At 50.2% G+C, this 21,193-nt stretch overlaps 8 protein-coding genes across 8 annotated transcripts; 5 read left to right on the forward strand and 3 right to left on the reverse strand.

Moving 5' to 3' along the window:
- Positions 1-331: 331 nt before the first annotated feature.
- Positions 332-1,346, reverse strand: N7511_000053 (putative aldo-keto reductase (AKR); the record flags this gene model as incomplete). Its single annotated transcript, XM_057122478.1, has 2 exons — positions 332-1,024; positions 1,089-1,346. 2 exons carry the CDS (start codon positions 1,344-1,346, stop codon positions 332-334), a joined length of 951 nt encoding a protein of 316 aa, XP_056988211.1.
- Positions 1,347-2,549: 1,203 nt separating this feature from the next.
- Positions 2,550-3,345, forward strand: N7511_000054 (putative GPI anchored protein; the record flags this gene model as incomplete). Its single annotated transcript, XM_057122479.1, has 2 exons — positions 2,550-2,964; positions 3,026-3,345. 2 exons carry the CDS (start codon positions 2,550-2,552, stop codon positions 3,343-3,345), a joined length of 735 nt encoding a protein of 244 aa, XP_056988212.1.
- A 266-nt stretch (positions 3,346-3,611) lies between these two features.
- On the reverse strand, positions 3,612-4,973 carry N7511_000055 (DUF3431 domain-containing protein; the record flags this gene model as incomplete). Its single annotated transcript, XM_057122480.1, has 3 exons — positions 3,612-3,765; positions 3,823-4,374; positions 4,429-4,973. 3 exons carry the CDS (start codon positions 4,971-4,973, stop codon positions 3,612-3,614), a joined length of 1,251 nt encoding a protein of 416 aa, XP_056988213.1.
- Positions 4,974-8,193: 3,220 nt separating this feature from the next.
- N7511_000056 (uncharacterized protein) lies at positions 8,194-10,149 on the forward strand (the record flags this gene model as incomplete). The annotated part of the gene is made up of 3 exons (XM_057122481.1): positions 8,194-8,517; positions 8,597-9,140; positions 9,212-10,149. The coding sequence occupies 3 exons, from the start codon at positions 8,194-8,196 to the stop codon at positions 10,147-10,149; spliced, it is 1,806 nt and encodes a 601-aa protein (XP_056988214.1).
- A 1,775-nt stretch (positions 10,150-11,924) lies between these two features.
- On the reverse strand, positions 11,925-12,690 carry htz1 (histone H2AZ; the record flags this gene model as incomplete). The annotated part of the gene is made up of 3 exons (XM_057122482.1): positions 12,564-12,690; positions 12,234-12,303; positions 11,925-12,172 (listed from the first exon to the last, which is right to left on the reverse strand). The coding sequence occupies exons 1-3, from the start codon at positions 12,660-12,662 to the stop codon at positions 11,925-11,927; spliced, it is 417 nt and encodes a 138-aa protein (XP_056988215.1). The 5' UTR covers positions 12,663-12,690.
- A 646-nt stretch (positions 12,691-13,336) lies between these two features.
- N7511_000058 (PHO88 family protein) lies at positions 13,337-14,007 on the forward strand (the record flags this gene model as incomplete). Its single annotated transcript, XM_057122483.1, has 3 exons — positions 13,337-13,353; positions 13,409-13,569; positions 13,622-14,007. The coding sequence occupies 3 exons, from the start codon at positions 13,337-13,339 to the stop codon at positions 14,005-14,007; spliced, it is 564 nt and encodes a 187-aa protein (XP_056988216.1).
- A 1,320-nt stretch (positions 14,008-15,327) lies between these two features.
- gpdA (glyceraldehyde 3-phosphate dehydrogenase GpdA) lies at positions 15,328-16,517 on the forward strand (the record flags this gene model as incomplete). The annotated part of the gene is made up of 4 exons (XM_057122484.1): positions 15,328-15,375; positions 15,429-15,442; positions 15,510-15,573; positions 15,633-16,517. 4 exons carry the CDS (start codon positions 15,328-15,330, stop codon positions 16,515-16,517), a joined length of 1,011 nt encoding a protein of 336 aa, XP_056988217.1.
- Positions 16,518-17,649: 1,132 nt separating this feature from the next.
- hdaA (histone deacetylase hdaA) lies at positions 17,650-20,537 on the forward strand (the record flags this gene model as incomplete). Its single annotated transcript, XM_057122485.1, has 14 exons — positions 17,650-18,221; positions 18,289-18,546; positions 18,596-18,609; positions 18,661-18,799; positions 18,854-18,966; positions 19,013-19,140; positions 19,193-19,512; positions 19,564-19,611; positions 19,662-19,725; positions 19,778-19,870; positions 19,919-20,004; positions 20,055-20,134; positions 20,185-20,291; positions 20,346-20,537. The coding sequence occupies 14 exons, from the start codon at positions 17,650-17,652 to the stop codon at positions 20,535-20,537; spliced, it is 2,214 nt and encodes a 737-aa protein (XP_056988218.1).
- Between the last annotated feature and the right edge of the window lie 656 nt (positions 20,538-21,193).

Raw genomic sequence — 21,193 nt, forward strand, 5'->3', positions numbered from 1 at the left:
CCTCAACAAGTATGAGACGCAGAAGTAAGAAACAGATAAGTTACTATGTTGAGTGGAAGAATTCTAGCAAGGCTGTGTTGGTACCTGATATTATATGATACTGCCTATGACAATGTAATAGAAGCAAGATCAAGTCAATCTATCTGAGGGTCAGTACATCCTGGTGTTGGTCCTGCTAGACATCAGGAAATTGCCAGAGGGAATGGTTTCGAGAAAATTCAAGTTTCAGTTGGGTTTTCTTCAATTCTGTCTAGATCCCTTTTCATAGCTCACTGGTTATGCTGCTAAATCATACCGTCTATTCTCTCACTCGTGCTAGTGAACCATGACCTTAAAGACCTAACGAGTCCCCAGTCAAGCCCTGAAAGTCTGCAAGAATCTGCTTCCATTCATCCGGCTGCTTCTGAGTAAACTCCTCTACCTGTTTGGGGGCTGCCAGATCCTCCTTCATGCGCGACTCGTTCTTGGTTCCGTTCAATACTGTGAGATTTCCCAGGCCGATGATGAGTGCATAGAACGCGGCAGCAGGTGTAATTCTGACATGGCGAGCAAGTTGCTGCACCGGCAGGGAACGCACAAGGTCAGGGTTCGCTGTCAAAGTCCAGAAGCCTTGATACACGACCTGATTATCGCGACAGAATGCACGCATGGGGACATCAAACAGAGTATCCTCGTGGAATCGGTTCTGTACAACCGATGGTTTGACTGTTGTCATGGATGAATTGCACAGCTCTCTGAGCATGGGCATTGTGCAATTGGAGATACCCAAGTTTCGAATGCGGTGGGGCACATAGGTCTCCAACGCCTGCCATGCCTCAAGCGTCTGGGCCAAAGTCGGTAGCGGGGAATGAATGACGACAGTGTCGATGTAGGCCTCATCCACTGATCTGGGGTCCTCTGCTGCGCGCAGATTATGTAGGGATGACTTGATAGATGCATGGACTTGCTCGGTGACCGACACCGAGGGGTCGTAGGGCATGTTTTCCACATCCTGTGCCGAGACAGGACTATATTTGGTTTGCACCTGGTCATTGTTAGAGACATGGTGGACGATCATTTCTCATCCTAATTATAGACGGTCCCCTCACATAAAGGTCTGCCCGATCGACGATCCCATCGGCAATAGCTCTGCGAATGCCATCCCCGACCAGAGGTTCCTGATAATGACGGGGTTGGGCGGCTGTGTCTACCGCTCGAAATCCCGCCTTGATAGCGGTATAGACTAGATCTGCGCTGCTCTCCTTTTTCCAGGCTGTCCCGTAGATGAAGACTGGGAGGGTGGAAACGGACCCGTGAGTTGGGCGCAGGCAGTACTTTTCCCACATCTTGCTCACTGGACGAGTCATGGCAAAATTGGGTAGTATCGAGGTTGTCGAGTTGTCCACAGCCCTGATGTACTGGGTTCACAAACATGTGCAGAGTGTTGCCTCAGGTGGGCGATGTTATGATTGCGGGGGTCTTACTAAGGCACTCCCAGGGCAGTTCTGCAGTGACCGATGCATCTGTTGGCTTCGATCGCTTGCTAACTCTTGACATCTTTGACACTATCAATATGGTTTGCGATACTAACACGAGATTGTGGTCAGATTATCGCGATTCCCGCTAGTGGCTAACTTCGTTATAGGCGTCCAAGCCACCATAACTGAACTGCTACCCTACACTTTGAGAATATTCACCACTTTTTTAGAACCAGTAAGAACGAATGACGGGTATATCCAGAGCCATCTCAGTAATTGTGATGCCTAAAGGACAGCCCACTTGAAGATGTCTAAGAAGCCCAAGGTTGCTCTAAATATATCTACGGGAGCTAACTGGTCACCCACCTGAGGTTCTCTCAACCACAGGGATGAATACTATACCCTGTCAATGACATCCAAACTATGAACGAAGATTGTTAAAGAACCAAACCTGCAGAGGTGCCGCATTTCAAAATATGCACCGATTGGCCCGCGTGTGTGGCTTAGACGATCAACTTGGAGAGGATCTTCGAGCGGAATAGCTTGGCAACGAGGTTGCATTCCTGAGCCATTCAGGGCCTCGAGAGGTCAATAGGCCAATCAGACACTATTGGAGGTGAAAACTGATCTAGAATGCCTACCTGTTGAAGTCATCAAAGTATAGCTCCATGCACGATATTAATAGCTCTCCATGGTCTAGTATGGCTGCACCCACGTAGATCTTGGCCAAGTCTTGGCTGAGATATAGAAACAGGCAGCTGCTTTTGCTCGATCAACACTGGCAGTTGTCCCTGCCAACCTGCGGGGCATCAGTCAATGCATGAAGGCTATGCAACAGACAGTTAGGATCGGCATGCGCTTCATGGTCGTGATCATCTGCGGACTATACCGACAAAGAGAACGAACCCTAAAATGAGTAGACAAACACCCGGCAAATCTGGGATCGGCAGGGTTCAGCAAGCAGAGGTCATTTATAGCATGGACTCCAACCTCACATATAAATATGCCCTGCACCTCTCTTGCAACTCATTCGAATCATCAACAAGAACAGCCCTTTGAATCATTTGCAATCAATCTTCACCATCAACAATCATGCGTGCTACACAGTTCCTAGCCTTCGCGGGCCTCATGCTCGCCGGCAACGTGGCCATCGCATCCAAACTGGACCATGATGATGTCCCAAACCGCTGCTGGAACGCCTGTGGTTCCGTTGTGGGAATCTCCAAGAGTTGTGATGCTAGACATGACGATGATAACGCTGAGCTGAAGTGTATCTGTGATTGGGAGTTGGCCAAAACACAGATTCCTCTCTGTGCCGCTTGCATCACTCAGTATCAAAATGATCGCAACATCACCAGAAACGATAATGACCATGACCGTGATCATGACCGTGACAATGACAATGACAATGACAATGACAATGACAATGACAATGACCGCGACAACGACAACGATGATGATGACGAGAACACAAAGCGCGACTACGACAACGATGACGATGATAACGGTATGTATAGCCCCCCGAGCCAGTATATCCCATAATGGAAAGCCAATTGAATGTATAATAGAAGCCCTGGACCTTGTTCACTCCTGTTCCCTCAGCACAACAACCTACAACTCTGCAGCAACGGCAACTGTAAGCACCACCAGTAAAGGAACAGGAACCGCTGCTTCTTCGACCGCAACGGCAACAGACGGTACGAGATCCAGCACTTCCAACAGCCAAGACTCGACTAGTTCCAGCGTTGGCACCAACTCTGGCTCCTCCACTGATAACACGAGTGCCTCGTTGTCTACTCCAACCACCGACGCTGCTGCTGGCTTGAATGTTCCTGGTGCTGTGCCTATGGCTGGTCTTGTTGGGTTGATTGCTTTTGCTTGGACTTGAACCCATCAATCTCGACTCCGTTGGGATTATGATATGAATGAAGGGAGATGTATACGACGAGGGTATGAATATTCAATGTCTTTCCTGAAGTTTACAATGCTAGGTAGTTTAGTTGGAACATGATGAGTGGTGGTTTGATAGAACATTGCTTTTGTATCTCTCAAATAAAGACGATATAATGGAGATTGAAGAATATTCACTTTTAAAAAAAAGCAGCTCTCGAGGGTATTGGTACATATAAACAATCTATCCGTAAAAGAATCATATCACATCCAAGGATCGTTTCCAGGGAACTCTTCATCGTCCCAATTACCCCAAAGATCATCAAAAGGGTCATCAAAGGAGTTTACGGGTTGTGTATTCGGTCCGTCGAACTCCATATCATAGACATTTCGGTAACACTGTGCTTTTGAAGGGCAACTTCAGACAAATTAGCATTGTATCCCCAATAAAACCAAGGACAGGGACAAAACTTACAACACGGGATCCTGCCCGAAGATAATGTGCCACAAATACTCAAAGACACGACCACTAGTCTCGTCATCCAACTCGGTCGTCATCAGCCAATGATGATAATGCTCATAGTCACTGCGAGGCCGCTGAAGAACCTGCTGTTTTGAAACAGCAAATTGGGCACAGCAAGGCGTAGCCACAACCTCAGGCACATCGGTGTTGTTGAAAATACGAAGCCAAGCACCGGCAAATGCCAATTCGGTGGTGCGGCCAGCCATTTGCCGGAATGGTTTGACCTCATCGGGACATCCTGGACTCCAGTCGCAGCGAAGATTGAGATATCCGACATTTTTGAGATAGTCAAGCTGGAGTCTTTGCACGGTGATGGCATTGTCCTGTTCCCAGAATTCGGTATGGGAGCTATATTGATGGGCGTGTAGGAAGACCATGTACTCGGGAAATTTGTCGTAATTGTCGAGGATGTATTGGAGATAGACGTTACTTTCTTTGCCTTTGTTGAACTTGACAGTACGGTCTGCCTCTGGGTCATCGACGATATAGAGAGCGTGTTGCCATCTATTATAGGAATTAGCATGGGGGGCTGAGGGTGTTTCATTGCGCGAGGCCTACTCTGGCAACTGCTCCTCCAACCAATCGGTATCCTCATACGACATCTTCCCCATGACAACTACGCGATCCGTTTTGGGGGTAATCTTGGGCTTGGGCGGCGCACTCGACGAGGGCGCTAACTTCTGCACATTGCCATGCTCCAGAGGACCGAGGTTTTGAACGTGCGACTTTTGCGAATCTGTCAATTTCTTCGGCTTCGACTTGGATTTCCAATTTCTCAAAAAGGGATCCTGGCCAGCCCATTCCGCGCCAGGAACCCGCACGGGAATTTGTTTCGTGGCGACCCTATCTGGCACCACGGGAGGTGTAGGTCGACCGGTAGGCGTCCATTTATGCCGAGTCGGATTGTGTGTAGGCGCTGTCGTAGTATCCGCCGAGACCAGCTCGATATAAGCGTCAGATTCATCGAGGACATAGTGATCCCTAGCCGAAGCTTGTTTCCGACCCGCAGGCCGCCATTCCGGTATGGAATCGAGATGGCTCTTGACCAGTAACACGGTGAAAACCACCACAATGGCAATCGCTGCTCGTACAGTAGTCCTCATTGTCCAGCACGAGGCATGCAAGCAGGAAAGAGAGAGAGGAAACGATTCCGACGTAGATGGCAAGCCGCGCAGGCCGGGACTTTAAGAGCGATGCCGGCCCCCACTCACAGCCTTGGCTGTCAGCCACGATCAGCTTGGCCGCGTGGTTCCTGATGCAAGCTGCAGCTCTACCCGAGACTGTTAGACGAGAGAATGGTCACTAGCACCATTGGCAGGATTGATGCAGACTCAACGCCAACTGCGCCTTGTCAGGGCTGGACTCATTGTCGTCACACCAATCCGATTGCAACCTTTCGGTTTTTTTTGGGTGGACCCGGGACACTCGTCACTCATTCGTGTCCGACACATCGTTTCAGCAGGGGTATACGTATCCCCATAGACTGTCGATCACTTGGAATCCAGAATCTCATTGTGAATGTGTGGAATCCCGAAAGGAAGAAGAAAGAAGAAAGACGACAGAAGATAGAAGAAAGGAAAGTTCCAATAAAGACCCGAGCCAAGGAATATCTGCATGAGCTTAAATCAAGCCTGCATACGCTCTACAGTCGGACTTTGTCTTTTCGATGAGGTGTTTCAAATAAGGCCAGGATGAAGTCTAGAAAATTCTGGGAATACTGTACTCTCTCTTCCAAGGTTATTTTACTGTTGGCTTACGAGGTCAAAATCTGGCCTGATCTTTCAGGCATCCAGCCCCAGGCACCCAGGCTCCAAGGCTCCAAGGCTCCAAGGCCCTAATTCAGGCACTCCACTCAATAGTTCCTGATAGTGGACTTGTTAGTCTGTTTCTTCTCGTCCAAGTTCTTGATTTTGCTCTGACGTAAGAAATAACTGCAATAACTAACTCAGCGCTTGGGCAGATCCCTGCCAGACCAGATGAAATGTAAATCCCACGTGGAGATCGTGTCTCGTACAGTAGTTCGTGAGACCAAATTGGACCTGTCATCCTGTTTGAAGGAACCAGGACCCTTGTCAGGATGCGAAGTCTCCATTCCTCAACCCAAGGCCCCAGTCCATTGTAATACGCCCTTTGGTCTTTAGGGGGGCTTGGACGTGTAAACTGGGGCTCTCGTATCGCCCTGAGCTCCTATCTCCGGAAGACTGCGGAGGCGTGATTTTGAACAAAGAGATAATAACGATATTGCTTTTTGAAGCTAGTCGTGTGACTTGCATAATCAAGGGCTGGAAGTCTGGAAGCCTTGTCGCCATCACCAAGTTACCTTTGCTGTCTTCACTTCTTTCTGACTACATCTTCAACTCCAACATAGCAAAATAGAACCACCCAATGGCATACGATACGGTACTCGTATCTTCGCCTCTTATTGCCCGAGATGACTCTGGCGGTGGCGTGGGTTCCAGAATACACGTAGATCCCGACTTCTAGTACTGTATACAGTACGACAATCATTTTGCCTCTCATTGTGATCGGCGCGCTGTCTGTACCCGAGAGATCGTACTGTACTGTAGATCAACCACATAGCCACACGTCAGCTCCTCAGTACATACCGTACAGTAGGTATGAAACCCTGCTCAGCTGAAATCATAATGTAGGGAGCAAATTCAAGGCAATATAGCCAAGCAACGCGGACTAGATCCGCAGAACATCGGCAACGCGTTTCACCAAAGTCCCCGGAGATCAACACGTAGCAATCTCAGGAGAAGAAGAAAAAACTTCCGTAGTCTTTTCTAGCGTCACCCTGAAATGGAGCAGCTATACCATATCTGTTCGCCATATTGTCGGGTCGTGAGCTCCTGGTGCCGGAGCTCTCCACAGCAGCAACACGATTGGGGGAGGCGCACTGCCACTAAAGGTTCTACCTAGCGTCTAGCGGGTTCTAGGGCAGCCGGAGCCTCTTGGGGGCATCGGCTTACACGCTAGAAACGGGGGATGTGCGGATCGTGGAGACGGAGACGAAAGTCCAATTTCATGGAGTGGGACCGGTTGCCTCGCTTTCATGTACTGTCAATCACGCCAATGCCGAAGGGGGGGGGGGGGGGAACACGGTGGCCCGTTCCGAACCAGATTCCAAATTATTGGTAACGTATCGGCTGAGCGGACGAGAATATGAATCAGTTGGTGGCAAGAGTGGCCCCAGTAGGAGAGTCCGGAGTGTAGGGAATCGAGCAGTCGACAGGACGGGAAAAGGAGGAATAGGGGGGGCAAAAGAATAATTATAGACAGCCCCTAATGAGGAGTATCCTCATAGGACCAAAATGGAAAATACAGGACGGAGACAGTTCAGTCCCCATCTGGTGGCCAGAGGTGTCCAGATATCTCCAGAAATGAACAAAGCCGGTGTCAAATATAGGGTCTTTGCACCATGCACGAGGCAGGAGGCGACCCCGATCTGTCCCCTGGAGCAAGTCTTCCGTCTAAGTGACAAATCGAGACAAATTGGCTCAGGGATGAGCGTGTCGACTAGTGTCCACGGCGGAGACGGTGTCTCTAGTGACGAGCCTAACAGAGGACATATCGGGAGTCGAATGACGGACATTCGAGGCTGTGATCCCTGTCTCTGATTCGGCAGGTGATGGTTCCGTTTCAGGGGGAGGATAGGGGAACGAGAGTCCAGTAGTAAACAGTAATATACAGTAGTAGAACCCTATGCTCGTGCAGTCTAAGAAGGTGAAAGAGAAGAGAAGTACAAGTATACAAGAAGTGAAGATGGGAACCAGGGAACGCTTCCCCCGTTCCCTGTTCGAGGTCAACGGGTTCAACATAACCTCGAGTATACAATGTAAGTTAAGTTAAATATAGGATTATAGTATGATAGTCACGGATTATAGTATAGTCAAGTATTCTAGTATAGGAAAATAATTTAATTGTCAGGGGCACTATTGGTCTTAGTGAATTGACTCCCTTATAATAGACCATTCCCTCGTGCATACTGCTCCGATCACCGGTTTTTCTCGACTCGAATCTGTGCACCCCTTGCGTCTCTGATCTGTCCATTTTTCTCCCCCCGAATTCAAAAAGCAAGAAACCCCTAAGAAAAGAAAAAAAACACAGAAAAAGAAACGCAATACTGCTGAGAACAGTGAAAAAAACCAAGAAAAAAAAAACAAAAGGCGGCGATAGTTCTGCCCGTCCGCAACTTTTCCCCCCTCAAACTTGTCTCATCCGCACAATCCCGTCTTCCTCGACGGTTTTCTCTCCCTACTGAATGGTGGAGTAGGTGTTTTTGTCCCCCTTTGCATTTTTTTCCCACATTCCCTCCCCTTCATGAGTTATCAAGACATGTATCACGACGCCGCACGGTCCCCTGGCTCTCAGCGGCATCAGCAACCCCTACACCGTCAGCCGTCTCGTCAGTTCGACGCCTACGGTCCCATGCCCGTCAACCCCTACGAGGACCAAATGGCCCGTTACGATTCCGCTCGCCTCGAGCGTCTCAACCCGTCCCTGCAGAACAACTACGGGTACGATATTTCCGGCTCTCAAACCTGGAACCCCAACGGTTTTGCCAACGCACAATCCCTGGGAGGCATTCGGTCGGCTTCGGCCAGCCTGAAGCCAAACGCCCGTGGACGTGCCGGTCTGCCCACTGTATGTCTCGTGTTCGTCGACGGAAATGTCCCTCGATGTCTCCCATTTCCCCCCTCAGGACACAACTAACCCTCCCAAGACGTGGCTTGACCAGCAGCCGAACATGCCCCAAGCATTTTCGAACTTGGGACCCGGTCCCATGCAGAGCAGCGCAATGCGACCGGAAGCCTCCGCATCGTCCGCGGACGACGACGAATTGATTCCCACCGCCATCGTGATTAAGAACATCCCCTTTGCCGTGAAAAAGGAGCAACTGGTGCAATTGATGACCGAATTGAACCTCCCCCTCCCGTATGCGTTCAACTACCACTTCGATAACGGCGTTTTCCGTGGACTGGCATTCGCCAACTTCACCTCGGCGGAAGAGACCGCCACAGTGATTGAGATGCTCAACCACTTTGAATTGCAGGGTCGGAAATTGCGAGTCGAGTACAAGAAGATGCTTCCTCTTCAGGAACGGGAGCGCATCGAGCGCGAGAAGCGTGAACGACGGGGCCAACTGGAAGAACAGCACCGACCCATGGGTGGTCCTCAACTGCATACACAGAGCTCTATGTCTTCACTCGCCTCGCACATTCCAGCTACCTCTCCCTCGCCCGTGTCGCAACGCGGCCAGAAACTCGGTGGGTTACACATTCAATTAAGGTTATTGCAAATGCGACCTGTGGCTAACAAAAATTTTCTCTCGGTTCAGATGTGGACTTGAATGACACCCAGACGCTCCAGTACTATTCGCAACTACTTCTATTCAAGGAAGATACCGTCCGTGATTCCGTGATTTTCCCTCACAACTTGACCCCCTCCCAGCGTCGCACGGTCCACACTCTGGCTCACAACATGGGCTTGGGCCACGCTTCTCGTGGCAGCGGTGAACAGCGTCAGGTTCAGGTTTTCAAGGTTGCCGCCGGTGCTAACGTGAGCCCGCCACTGTCTTCTATCCCACCTTCAGCTCAATCGAGTGACACTGCTCGCCGTGGCCTCAACCGCGCGGCCACCATTGACTTCAGCGAGGCTCGCAACGAGGCCCGTAATGAAGCCGGACCGGGTGCTTTCAACACCCTGCGGGGGCAGAACTCGGGATTCCTGGGCGTTCTAGACTCCCCTGGTAACTTTGCGAATGGCCAGAACTTGCGCGCTGCCAAGTCCTTTGCCGACTTGCGTTCCTACACTCCTTCCCCTGTGCCTTCTTCTGCCAGCTTCCCCGCCGCACTGCAGTCCAACGGTGCCCGTATTCAATATGAGGGCGCACCCACCGGTACTTCCAACACCCCTACTCTCACTCCCGCACAGTCTGGATCTTCTCTTGGCATGCAGCGTGATGACAACCTGCTGGTGAACAGCCTGGGCGGCCTTTCACTTGGCACTGGCATCGGCGGTCCCAACTCGAGCCCCCGTCGCCTGCGTGGCATGTTCTCTTGGGAGCAGGACAGCCAGCACTCCAACGCCGGTGCTATTGGTAGCAACCGTGGCATGGGCGTTGGCTACGATGGTCAGCAGGAGCGCATGCCGATCCGCCAGCCCCGTGGCCCTACCCCCGACAAGGGCACTGGCTTTCGCCGCCAGAATGGACACCAGGCTCGCGGAAGTGATGAGCTCCGCACCAACTCCGGAGTAGAGATCATCGTGGAGTAAACATTGGACGACTTATTGAAAATGGCGACTCCCCCACTTTTTTGCCAGCATCCGACTGATTTGCCGCGACACGAATACGACTTGTATTACGAGGCCCTGTTCTGCGAATTACCGGCTTACGATTCGATGAGGGATGACGAGATGACACCAAAAAAAAGACCAGAAAATCCTTTGTTTCGCTGATCCAGCCAAGTTTTAGACGCTTCTTTTTTGGGGCAGCCCAACCGACGCAGTTTGGACGTGCTTTTTTTTGAACTTTCCGACTCACAGTGTTCCGAGGGAACTCTGGACTTTGTTCTTTATTCACATTCTTCCTTTTTTTTTTCCCATTTTCAATTTTTCATTTTTCAACACTTTCTGATATTGCGGGCGCCTTGCATGCAAATCCATGGCTTTCTATTATGCTGTCTCTCGCGGAACGAATTCCTGACGACCCCGAACGCCCCCCTGGTGATACCGGGACGCATACGAAGAATGACAACTCAAAAAGACCCTCGGCCGACAGGCCAGAGAAACGACAAATACCAGCATCTTGCATATTCTTGTCTGTTCAGTTTGTACATGGGGTGACTCGCATCTGTTTTAATGTTTCTGGCCCGCCCTCCCCAGCCGTTTCCACCCGGAAATTCATGTTCGGCTCTGGGAGGGTGGTTGTGACATGTCTTCTCATTCTGTTTCACTCTACTCTACTTTTCGCCCTTATTTCCGCGTGCTTACTGTTTTCCTCTTTTGATCTGATGTCGTCTCGCGGGAAGGGGGCCTTGGGCGAACTCGACCACTCTAACTCTTTCATTCGAGTACTTTACCTGCTCGGGTGTGGAGTGTAATGCATCCTGTTCTCGTCTCGGTCCTGATATACTCCCGTGATGGAGAATCCCTCTATGTTCGGTATCTTACAGTTGAGGCATTCTGTTTTCCACTTTTCACCGATCTTAACAATCCATGTACCTTTTACCATTAGACTGACTAGCGTAGGAATGATTTGGTTTTATGCTGAGTACTTGGATAGTAGCTTTCAAAGTCCCCATTCACTTCCGTACTTGGATCTCTCTGACTGCAATCCTCGGCCTTGAAGCCCTTGAGCGCAAACTGCAAAGGTGAATCCCTGCCCGTAGCCCGAAATGCCAAGGAATATCGCGGTTGCTGTGTTTACCGAGTTATGCATGACTGTCCCTGCCGATCCCCCGTGCCTGGCCCGCCTTGACACTCTCCGTGACAAAACCAAGACCCTTGAATATCGACGGAGATCTATCCAGCGTGAACGTTATAACTAAGGTTAAGTTATGCATTGGAATTATGTCATCAGATGGGATCAAGTTTTACAGTGGAGACTTCAGCATCTTGTTATGTTGCCTGGAATGTAACACGTATTGGTGGGCTGATTGCGCGACAATATCTCCTATACTAGGTCACACCTAAGCAATGTCCTACTGGGCCAAAAGTGAGAGATTCAAAATTGTCGTAAACACAACTACTAATAACTACACGTACTATACACACACACAAAAATTAAAGCATCGAAGCAGTAAATTCCCTACCAGGATATCCCCATTTTCCCATTAAAGCGCCCTATGAACTTGGAAAGACAGAAAGAATAGAAAGCAAAGACCGGGGAATATCAGAAAAGACATCAAGGTGAAGCGCCGTTAAGAACAAAGACGAGAGAGTGGAAAGATGGACACCGGATGGACCGGAGATCAGTAGGAGTCGAGAGTTGGAGTTGTGTGTTGAAGGGAACCACCCGCGCCCATCCTGCTTCTCTTTCCGGTATTGATTTATTCGAGGAGGCCACCCTTCTTCTTTTGCTCGACCTTCAGGAGCAGCGCGCGGTTGATGCGGGGCAGGACACCACCGAAGGCGATGGTCGCGCGGATAAGAGTGTCCAGTTCCTCATCACCACGGATGGCGAGTTGCAAGTGACGAGGCGTGATACGCTTGACCTTCAGGTCCTTGGCGGCGTTGCCGGCCAATTCCAGGACTTCGGCAGTGAGGTACTCGAGCACGGCGGTCACGTAGACGGCAGCTAGAGAAGAAACCGAATAAGCAACCTGGGCTGAATGAGCAGAGTAACAGTCGCGACATACCCTTAGCACCGACACGCATCTTGTTCTGAGTGTTGTTCTTCAAGAAACGCTTCACACGACCGCAGGGGAACTAAAAGTGCTTCATATTAGCAATCGCGTCGAGCGAGACACCGGACTTGGGGTACGGTCGGAGTAGAGGTCATGCGACAATAAAGCGACACTGCTTGACAACAGTCCACGACCTTGCCCCCCTTTTGAGTAATGACGAGGGGCTGAGTCGACGCGTCGTGGGCTAGTTTCATCGACCAGCTCATCGCCAACATCGCAGAACCACCTCGGCGACACACCTCCCAAACTACCAGCGAAGAATCACAATCAGAAACAACCCACCTGCAGACCAGCCTTTGCGCTGTGAGACTTCTGGGCCTTCCCCGCAGCATCACCCTTTCCGCCCTTTCCACCGATAGACTTTCCCTTTCCGCCAGGCATTGCAAAGGATGATTATCGCAAGGAAATAAAGAGTTGATAGAGAGTAAGACGGAAAGAAGTTGATGTGGAGGCTCAAAGTAGGCACGCGTTGTTGATGGATGGAGAAGTCAGAAATGTCGGCTGAGCCAAAAACACTTGCGCCGTTCGACGCTAGGCCCAAAGCGGAAGCTAGGTATACCACTGAGGTTGCAACCTGCGAATGCTCTGCGATCCTCAAATATCAAGGATATCTAGATTAGTTGCTGCAAAGTAAGTCGAGACTGCTGTCTTATAGTTTGCAGTTGTGTTATGTGAGCCATAGATGTCATGGTGGGGGATGCCAGAAGGTGTCTTGAGCATGGCGGCAATGAATGTCACACTTGGCTAAAGGGGTCATTGGCATCAATTCTCAGTCTCTCTGATTTCTCTAGACCAGAGCATTGTGTAACAGCCAGCCAGACTAGGAGACCCGTTGAGTGGTGGTGGTTGGATTTTGCCATTGCAGCTGGTCTGGTTTGAAGCTGGACCATCAGAATCACCAGGGTCTGCACGTGACTATCCCGCCTGAGGCAGATCGGCACAGCAGTTCATCCGCTCCGCCTCGCAGTTCCCGAAATGCCAGGTGGCCCGCGTCTCAAGTTTTACGTGAACTCCGTACTCCCCCATACTCAAATTTCCCCAGAACAATCGGCAAAATGGTGTCTCCTCAAATGTATGCTTGCCTTCTTGCTCGACATCCTCTCTTTTCCTTGACTAACATGATTTAGCACCAACCTCGCCATCATCTTGGTGATGATGCAGCTGGCCAAGAAGGTTCCCTTTGAGGATCCTCAGGTCCTGATGCTGGTGCGCGGATGCTATATCCTCTCCAACGTCCTGATCATGGTCATTCACCTGTGGACCCAGTTGAAGATCGGCCAAAAGAAGGGTATGTCGCGTGCCTCCCCCACAGAACCCGAACCAACACTGATCCTTATTAGATATGACTACCCTGAAATACGTGGAGCCCGCTCCCATGGGTAGCACCGAGGAGCCCAAGCCCGTGACCACCACCAACATGGACTACGATAAGGGCCAGCTTCGCCAGGCGATCCGCAGCCAGCTGATGGGAGTTGGCATGATGGGAGTGATGCACTTGTACATGAAGTACACCAACCCTCTCCTGATCCAGTCCATCATTCCCCTCAAGGGCGCCCTCGAGTCCAACCTGGTCAAGATCCACGTCTTCGGCAAGCCCGCCACCGGTGACCTCGCCCGTCCCTTCAAGGCTGGTGGTGGCTTCATGTCCGCCGGTCAGCCCAAGAGTGACAAGGCCTCCATTGAGAGTGCTGAGAAGAACTGGCGAGGTGGTGTCAAGGAGGAGTAAAGAGAGGCTTGTTCTGTCATGGCCCTTCTGAGATTCCCGGATCATAGATTATCTTCTCCTTGTACTATAAATCATCTTGGGTCGTTTTCGTCGGCTGGATATTGTTAATCATTGTTAATGACACGAGTAATCAAGTCCCATCTGTGCTATCCTCCTCACGTATGACCGTACGCCGTAGTCGGGTACTTTGTGTTGTGATTGCGCCACTATCAATTTCCATGAGATTCCACCGATAAGAGATGACACCTTGGTGCCGTGTTGCCGTGTTGCCTGAGGGCCTTGCCACCTCGACTGGACACCTTGACGCCTTGACGCCTTGACACCTGACACTGTAACATCTGACCTCGCCACAGTGACATACCCAGTGCAGGTGTGGCTGAGAAATACACTGTAGCTCTCAGCTCACAGTAACTCCAAACACCTGAGCAGACACCGAATCTCGATTTATAATCTCAGTCGCCTCAATCATATCAACAATCAAATAGAAAAAATTTGCTCGACCCCGTGCTATCCCCCGGTGACTGTTTTCAGGACGGGGAGCCCCATTCTTATATGGTCCATACTCGATCGGTCCACCGCTCAAGTCTGACTCCGCTTATGTTGGGGACCCAAGGGCTGGAAGTATAGAGTACAGGAGTCTGTATGGATTGAAACGGGTAGTGATTGATTTGTGTAGTGTATCCCATCGAATTGGGCTGAGACGTACTCTGTACAGTATAGTCCACCCCCAGTGTCCCCAGTTGCCCCTCCAAAGTCAGAGCATCATCCACTACCCCTCCAACCCTCCAACCCCCCAACCCCTCCAATCCCGTATGCCAACCCTCTCCCCCTCGGAATCTGGTCATGCCTTACGTAGTAGATTATCGTGATTATCGTGATATTCATTCTCCCGACTTCCAGGCAAAACATTCTCGAGAATAGCTCCGAGGTTAAAGTAACCCGACTACGTCGTCAAGAGCTCTCATTGGTAGAACGGGAGCTACCGAGGGGCGATGGGCAGACAAATATCGTGACTCCTCCTGCTTTGCCCGGTGTATGAAACCGGAAAGGTTGCCTGGGCAGGCTGAGCGGCAACAGTCGGGAAAAGGAAGAGAGCTGCAGGAGACCTGGCAATCCCCGTCTGGTCTGCTCGGTGAGGGGTGATCGGTCCGTTGCGTCAGTCATTAACTTACTTCTTTCCCCCCTCCCCCGCCAGCTTTTTCTTCTTCTTCTCATCCTCCTTCACTATCTTCTCCATTACTCATCTACTTTCTTCAGTAGGTCAGCTCCGTCCATTCTCTTCAATCCCACTAACAGATTGTCTTTTAGTAAACCGCCATCATGGTTGTTAACGTCGGTATCAACGGATTCGGTCGCATTGGCCGCATTGTACGTTCCCCCTTATCATCCCCAGTCAATGCTCCAGACTAACAATACCCCAGGTCTTCCGCAATGCGTGAGTGTCACTCAATTTACGATCCCCCATACACAAACAAGTTCCCCCATCTAACCAATGTCTTTAGCATCAACGACCCCAATGTCGAGGTTGTTGCCGTCAACGACCCTTTCATTGAGACCCACTACGCTGTAGGTGACCCCCCCAAACGACGAACCTGACCAACCGAGAACTAATGGATCTGGAATAGGCCTACATGCTCAAGTACGACAGCACCCACGGTCAGTTCAAGGGTGACATCAAGGCTGTTGATGACGGTCTCGTTGTCAACGGCAAGAAGGTTACCTTCTTCGCTGAGCGTGACCCCGCCGCCATCCCCTGGTCCTCCGCCAAGGCTGAGTACATTGTCGAGTCCACCGGTGTCTTCACCACCCAGGAGAAGGCCGCTGCTCACTTGAAGGGTGGTGCCAAGAAGGTCATCATCTCTGCCCCCTCCGCCGATGCTCCCATGTACGTTATGGGTGTCAACAACTCCTCCTACACCAAGGACGTCAACGTCCTCTCCAACGCTTCTTGCACCACCAACTGCCTTGCTCCCCTCGCCAAGGTCATCAACGACAACTTCGGTATCGTTGAGGGTCTCATGACCACTGTTCACTCTTACACCGCCACCCAGAAGACCGTCGACGCTCCTTCCTCCAAGGACTGGCGTGGTGGCCGTACTGCGGCCCAGAACATCATCCCCTCCTCCACCGGTGCCGCCAAGGCTGTCGGTAAGGTCATCCCCGCCCTGAACGGCAAGCTCACCGGTATGGCCATGCGTGTCCCCACCGCCAACGTCTCCGTTGTCGACCTCACCTGCCGCATCGAGAAGGGTGCTTCCTACGAAGAGATCAAGGCTGTCGTCAAGGCCGCCTCCGAGGGCGAGCTCAAGGGAATCCTCGGATACACCGAGGACGAGATCGTCTCCACTGACCTCAACGGTGACGACCACTCCTCCATCTTCGATGCCAAGGCCGGTATTGCCCTCAACGCCAACTTCATCAAGTTGGTTTCCTGGTACGACAACGAGTGGGGTTACTCTCACCGTGTTGTTGACCTCATCTCCTACATTGCCTCCGTCGACAGCAAATAGGAATCAGGACGGCGTCCTGGGGCCAGGAGTGTTCTTTGAGGGGATGAAATCTACTGTTTAGATCTGTGGACTGGACTGGGTTTTTTCTCCTTATAGAAAAAAATCAGATGATAACGTCATTTAATGAATCAATACATTTTACGTTTACAATTGTTACCAGTAGTCGTGCAATAGTCCAACATCAAAGTAGCCTGCTTGACTTGAGAAGATGGCATGATGTAACATCCGAGGGACGCGAGTCAGTGACTCTGTCATGGCACCTGCATGTGCTACCGAGCAGAGATTACAGTCGCGTCCAAAGGGTTATATTTGGTCGAGTTCTCGTCTCGGCCAGTTCATTTGGCCAGGTCACTCTCTATAAGAGTCTAGACCTCGATCTTAGCCCTCTTTCTCAATCTTCCATCGTAGACAGCATGGTTGAGATCCATATCTCCTGCTAATACCTATGATAGGCAACCGGCAGATAGCTTCTAGTCACTATTGCCATGAAAACTTACACAAGGATAATATTTTCAAAGATAACAAAGCTGTTGTAGACAGGCCGAAAGCAAGCCGATAGATAGGCCATCTATAATGTGAACAGAGATGAGTCAGCCATACTGAATCACCAAAGGCCCTCTATACTGTCTCTCATTAGTCTAGATCAGGCGGCGGTGATCAAAAGCGGTCAGGTGGATAATGCCTGGCAATAAGAAAGACAGGCCCAAAAGGGATCCAACATACGCATCCATTCAACCCTCATTGTCTCGGACAATTGAACTATTTCATTTTTCTGTTGTGTCCACCACTGGAACAACAGTCTGTGCACTACTTCTGCAGCAGTCTCACTTGGCGGTCGCTTTCACTTGACTTGTCCTGAGCTTGCAACTCGGCTGGCCTATCTAAGGCAGGAGGCGATTGTATAGCTCACTGGGCTTGCGCATGTCATATCCAAGTCATTCTCCTATTCATTGGGGATATTGAAGATCTGATCAATACTTGGAACATTTGACCGATCTTCTTTCTTCTTTTCGGGGAAGTGTATCACCGAACGAAGGAACAAGCCTTCATAAGCTTCATCTGTCTAGGACATCTATTGAAGGGCCTGATGAGATCCTAGCGCCAAGTAGTGACCACAAAGAGCTTTCACATTATGGATGAGGACGAGGACACAGTGATGGCTAACTCCCATTCTCTTCCTTCCCGCACATCCATCACCCAAGTTCCTCCTCCCAATCTGAGCAATCACCCTCACCCCAACTTTACACCTTTCATCCCTCCAACATCTGCATCTCCAGATTCTTTAGCAGGTATGGCTCGCCGAAAGCCCGGTGACGGTGATAGCATATCCACCGATGAAGCAAAGCGTGACAGCCCAGCCGAAGTCAACTCAGACTGGTCTGGTTCCGATGAGGAGCTTACTCTTCGAGGAGGTTTGCCAGTGGCATCACTAGCCACTGGTCTATGTTATGATCACCGCATGCGCTGGCACTGTGAAGTTCATCCAAAGAGCGATGTCCACCCAGAAGATCCCAGGCGCATCTACTACATTTACAAAGAGCTTTGCCGCGCCGGTCTTGTCGATGACGAAGAGTCATCTCAGCCGTTGGCACCGCGAGCTCTGCAACGTATTGCTGCCCGTTATGCGGTCGAAGATGAGATCACTCTCATTCACACCGATGCACACTACGCCTTTGTGCACAGCACCAAAGGTAAGTACCGCGTGTAAAAGAGGATGAATGACACTAAACGTGCTTGATAGATATGTCAGATGATACACTCATCAAACTAGAGGAAAACCGCGATTCCATCTACTTCAACAAACTGACCTTTTCGACGGCTCTCTTATCTGCCGGGGGGCAATCGAGACTTGCATGGCTGTTGCTCAACGCCAGGTCAAGAATGCCATCGCTGTAATTCGTCCGCCGGGTCATCACGCTGAGGATGATGCCGCTATGGGATTTTGTCTTTTCAACAATGTCTCGGTCGCGGCGCGTGTTTGCCAGCGGAAGCTTGGAGATGCTTGTCGAAAGATTATGATTCTTGATTGGTATGTATTCCCCGTATATTGATGTTGTGTCAGTACTGACTAGGTATAGGGATGTTCATCATGGTAAGCCTCACTGCCAGGAGACCAGTGATAGCATTGACTGAGACTTTGCAGGAAATGGCATCCAAAAAGCCTTTTATGACGACCCTAATGTTCTTTACATCTCTCTCCATGTTCACCAAGATGGTCGTTTCTACCCCGGTGGTCCCGCTGGAGACTGGGATCAGTGTGGCTCTGGTCCTGGAACTGGAAGGTCCGTACATGGATATGTACAATGAATATGTGACTATATGCTGACACTTGATAGAAATGTCAACATTCCCTGGCCTGATCAGGGCATGGGTGATGCGGACTACATGTTTGCTTTCCAGGAAGTAGTCATGCCCATTGCTCAGGAATTCGATCCCGACTTGGTGATTGGTAAGAATACTGCCACTTTCTAAAAGACTCTCACTAAGAAATACAGTTGCTGCTGGATTCGACGCTGCAGCCGGCGATGTACTTGGTGGTTGCTTTGTCTCTCCATCTTGTTATGCACAGATGACCCACATGCTCATGACTCTTTCTCACGGAAAGATTGCTGTCTGTCTGGAGGTAAGATCTTTTCGTTGCAATGCATGAGCGACTTTACTAATCATCTAAATAGGGAGGATATAATTTCAAGTCCATCTCAAAGTCGGCGTTGGCAGTGACCAAGACACTCATGGGCGAACCACCGGAACGTTTAGCCAAGAGCTCTCCGACGGATGCAGCCGTTAACACGGTGCGCCGTGTGCGAAGCATTCAATCTCGGTACTGGAGTCGGTTGTACCCCAAGACGAGCTCTCATGCCATGTCCGGAGATCGGCTTCACGATATCCTCCGGGTTTACCAAGCGAATCAGCTTTACGAGTCCTGCAAGCTCACGCCCCTCTTCATATATCGCACAGCCATTTCGAAATCATTTGATAAGCAGGTCCTGGCGAGGTAAGCTGTCACATGAAATCATTGTCATTGCTTGAATCTTACATCTGGCAGTCCGAATTACACGCAGGAAGTGCCACTCGTTGTCATCTTCCATGACCCGTAAGTTTTGAATATTTGGCACCATTGGAACGGCCGTGCTGACTATGTAGGCCTGAGATCATGGGCGAGGCTCATCCGGTCACAAATAAGCTGGAAACCCACAATGTCTGGATGGTAAGTCATCAAAACGTCCGTCGCAGCTCAACATCTGCTAACCAAGACGAAGGCTGATTCATTGAAGGATTACATCGCCTGGATTGTTGGTAAAGGGTACGCTGTAATCGATGTTAACATTCCCAAGCACATATCGAAAGAGATTGTAAGTTAACCCACTCCCGAGACATCTCCCTGATCTGACCGTTCGCAGCCGTCTGGTCGATACGAGCCAGAAGATTTTGATCGTCCAACTGCGACTGAGGAGCTGGCTGCATACCTGTGGGACAACTACATCGAGTAAGACAATCTATCCAACTTTTGGCTAGTTCCAACTAAAACATCTGCAGTGCTAACCAGGCCACTGATATTTTCCTTCTCGGCGTGGGCAATGCATTCTACGGCGTCGCGAATCTTTTGATCAACAGGGGTGAGCAAGCCTATCAAAATGGATAAGTGGATCCCTGCTAACAACTTCAGAAAATCTGTACAAGCGAGTCAACGGTGTCATCTCTTTTGTGGCCGAGAACCCAATCCGCGCAATCAAATCAAGTACCCAGACCTGGTTGTCCAAATGGTACAGAGAGGTAAGATACTAAATCACCACACTAATCATATACCAAACTAATGTTGAATACCAGAACTCTATCGTCTTCGTTGCAGAATCGCACGGCCTTTGGTCAAGCGCAGACAGACGTCATTCTAAACGATATGGCCAACTGGTGCATTCTCCCAAGTCCGATCTGAGTGGCATGCTAGCCGAGCATAAGGAGCAGGTCTACCAGTGGATTTCCGACCGAGCCGACACTCACGAGAGCGATGAAGCCGAGTGAATTGGAATTTTGCAAAGAGCGTTGCAATATTGGGAGAAATTTTTATAGCCTTAATGAGATATTTGAGCCTGTTACTGGGTTGAACATAGGCCGACGCATAAGCTACATGTACGCGAGACTTTGTTGCACGCTCGTGTGAAATCAGAGACATTCCAGCACTTGTCTGAGCCGAATGCAACAGTCCAGCGAAGACTACCTTCCCCAATGTCCCTTTACGATCCTCGACAGTCTCAACCAGGAGATCTACAGCCAAATGTAACTATGTCTCACTTCCCCGGAAAACAAGAAAAACAAACTCTTTGTCCTTCTCCACCCTTGACTTCAGATACTCTTTCTAATGGATCACGAAAGACACAGAATGCACGCAATGCTCGAAATGCTCGACATACTGAGACATCGTATTTCTTCCCTGCTTCCGTGGACTCTTTTTCTCGTATTGACTCGGTCTTGTCAACCACTGCGAGATGCGGGGTTAGACGAAATGGCTTCTCCAGGTCTTGTGATGAAATATTCTAAGCGGGTTGGAGGATTCGTGCCTCGATTAGTTCGAGTTGGAGGGTGAAATGTCTCAGACTCGAAGTGTCGTGTGTTTCCTCATGGCATACTCCAATCGCTAACAGAGCAAGGTGAGTCCGGGCAGACTCTACCCAGCCAAC

The sequence above is a fragment of the Penicillium nucicola genome, assembly GCF_028828085.1.
Source record: "Penicillium nucicola strain IBT 29836 chromosome Unknown utg000001l, whole genome shotgun sequence".
Classification (NCBI taxonomy): domain Eukaryota; kingdom Fungi; phylum Ascomycota; class Eurotiomycetes; order Eurotiales; family Aspergillaceae; genus Penicillium; species Penicillium nucicola.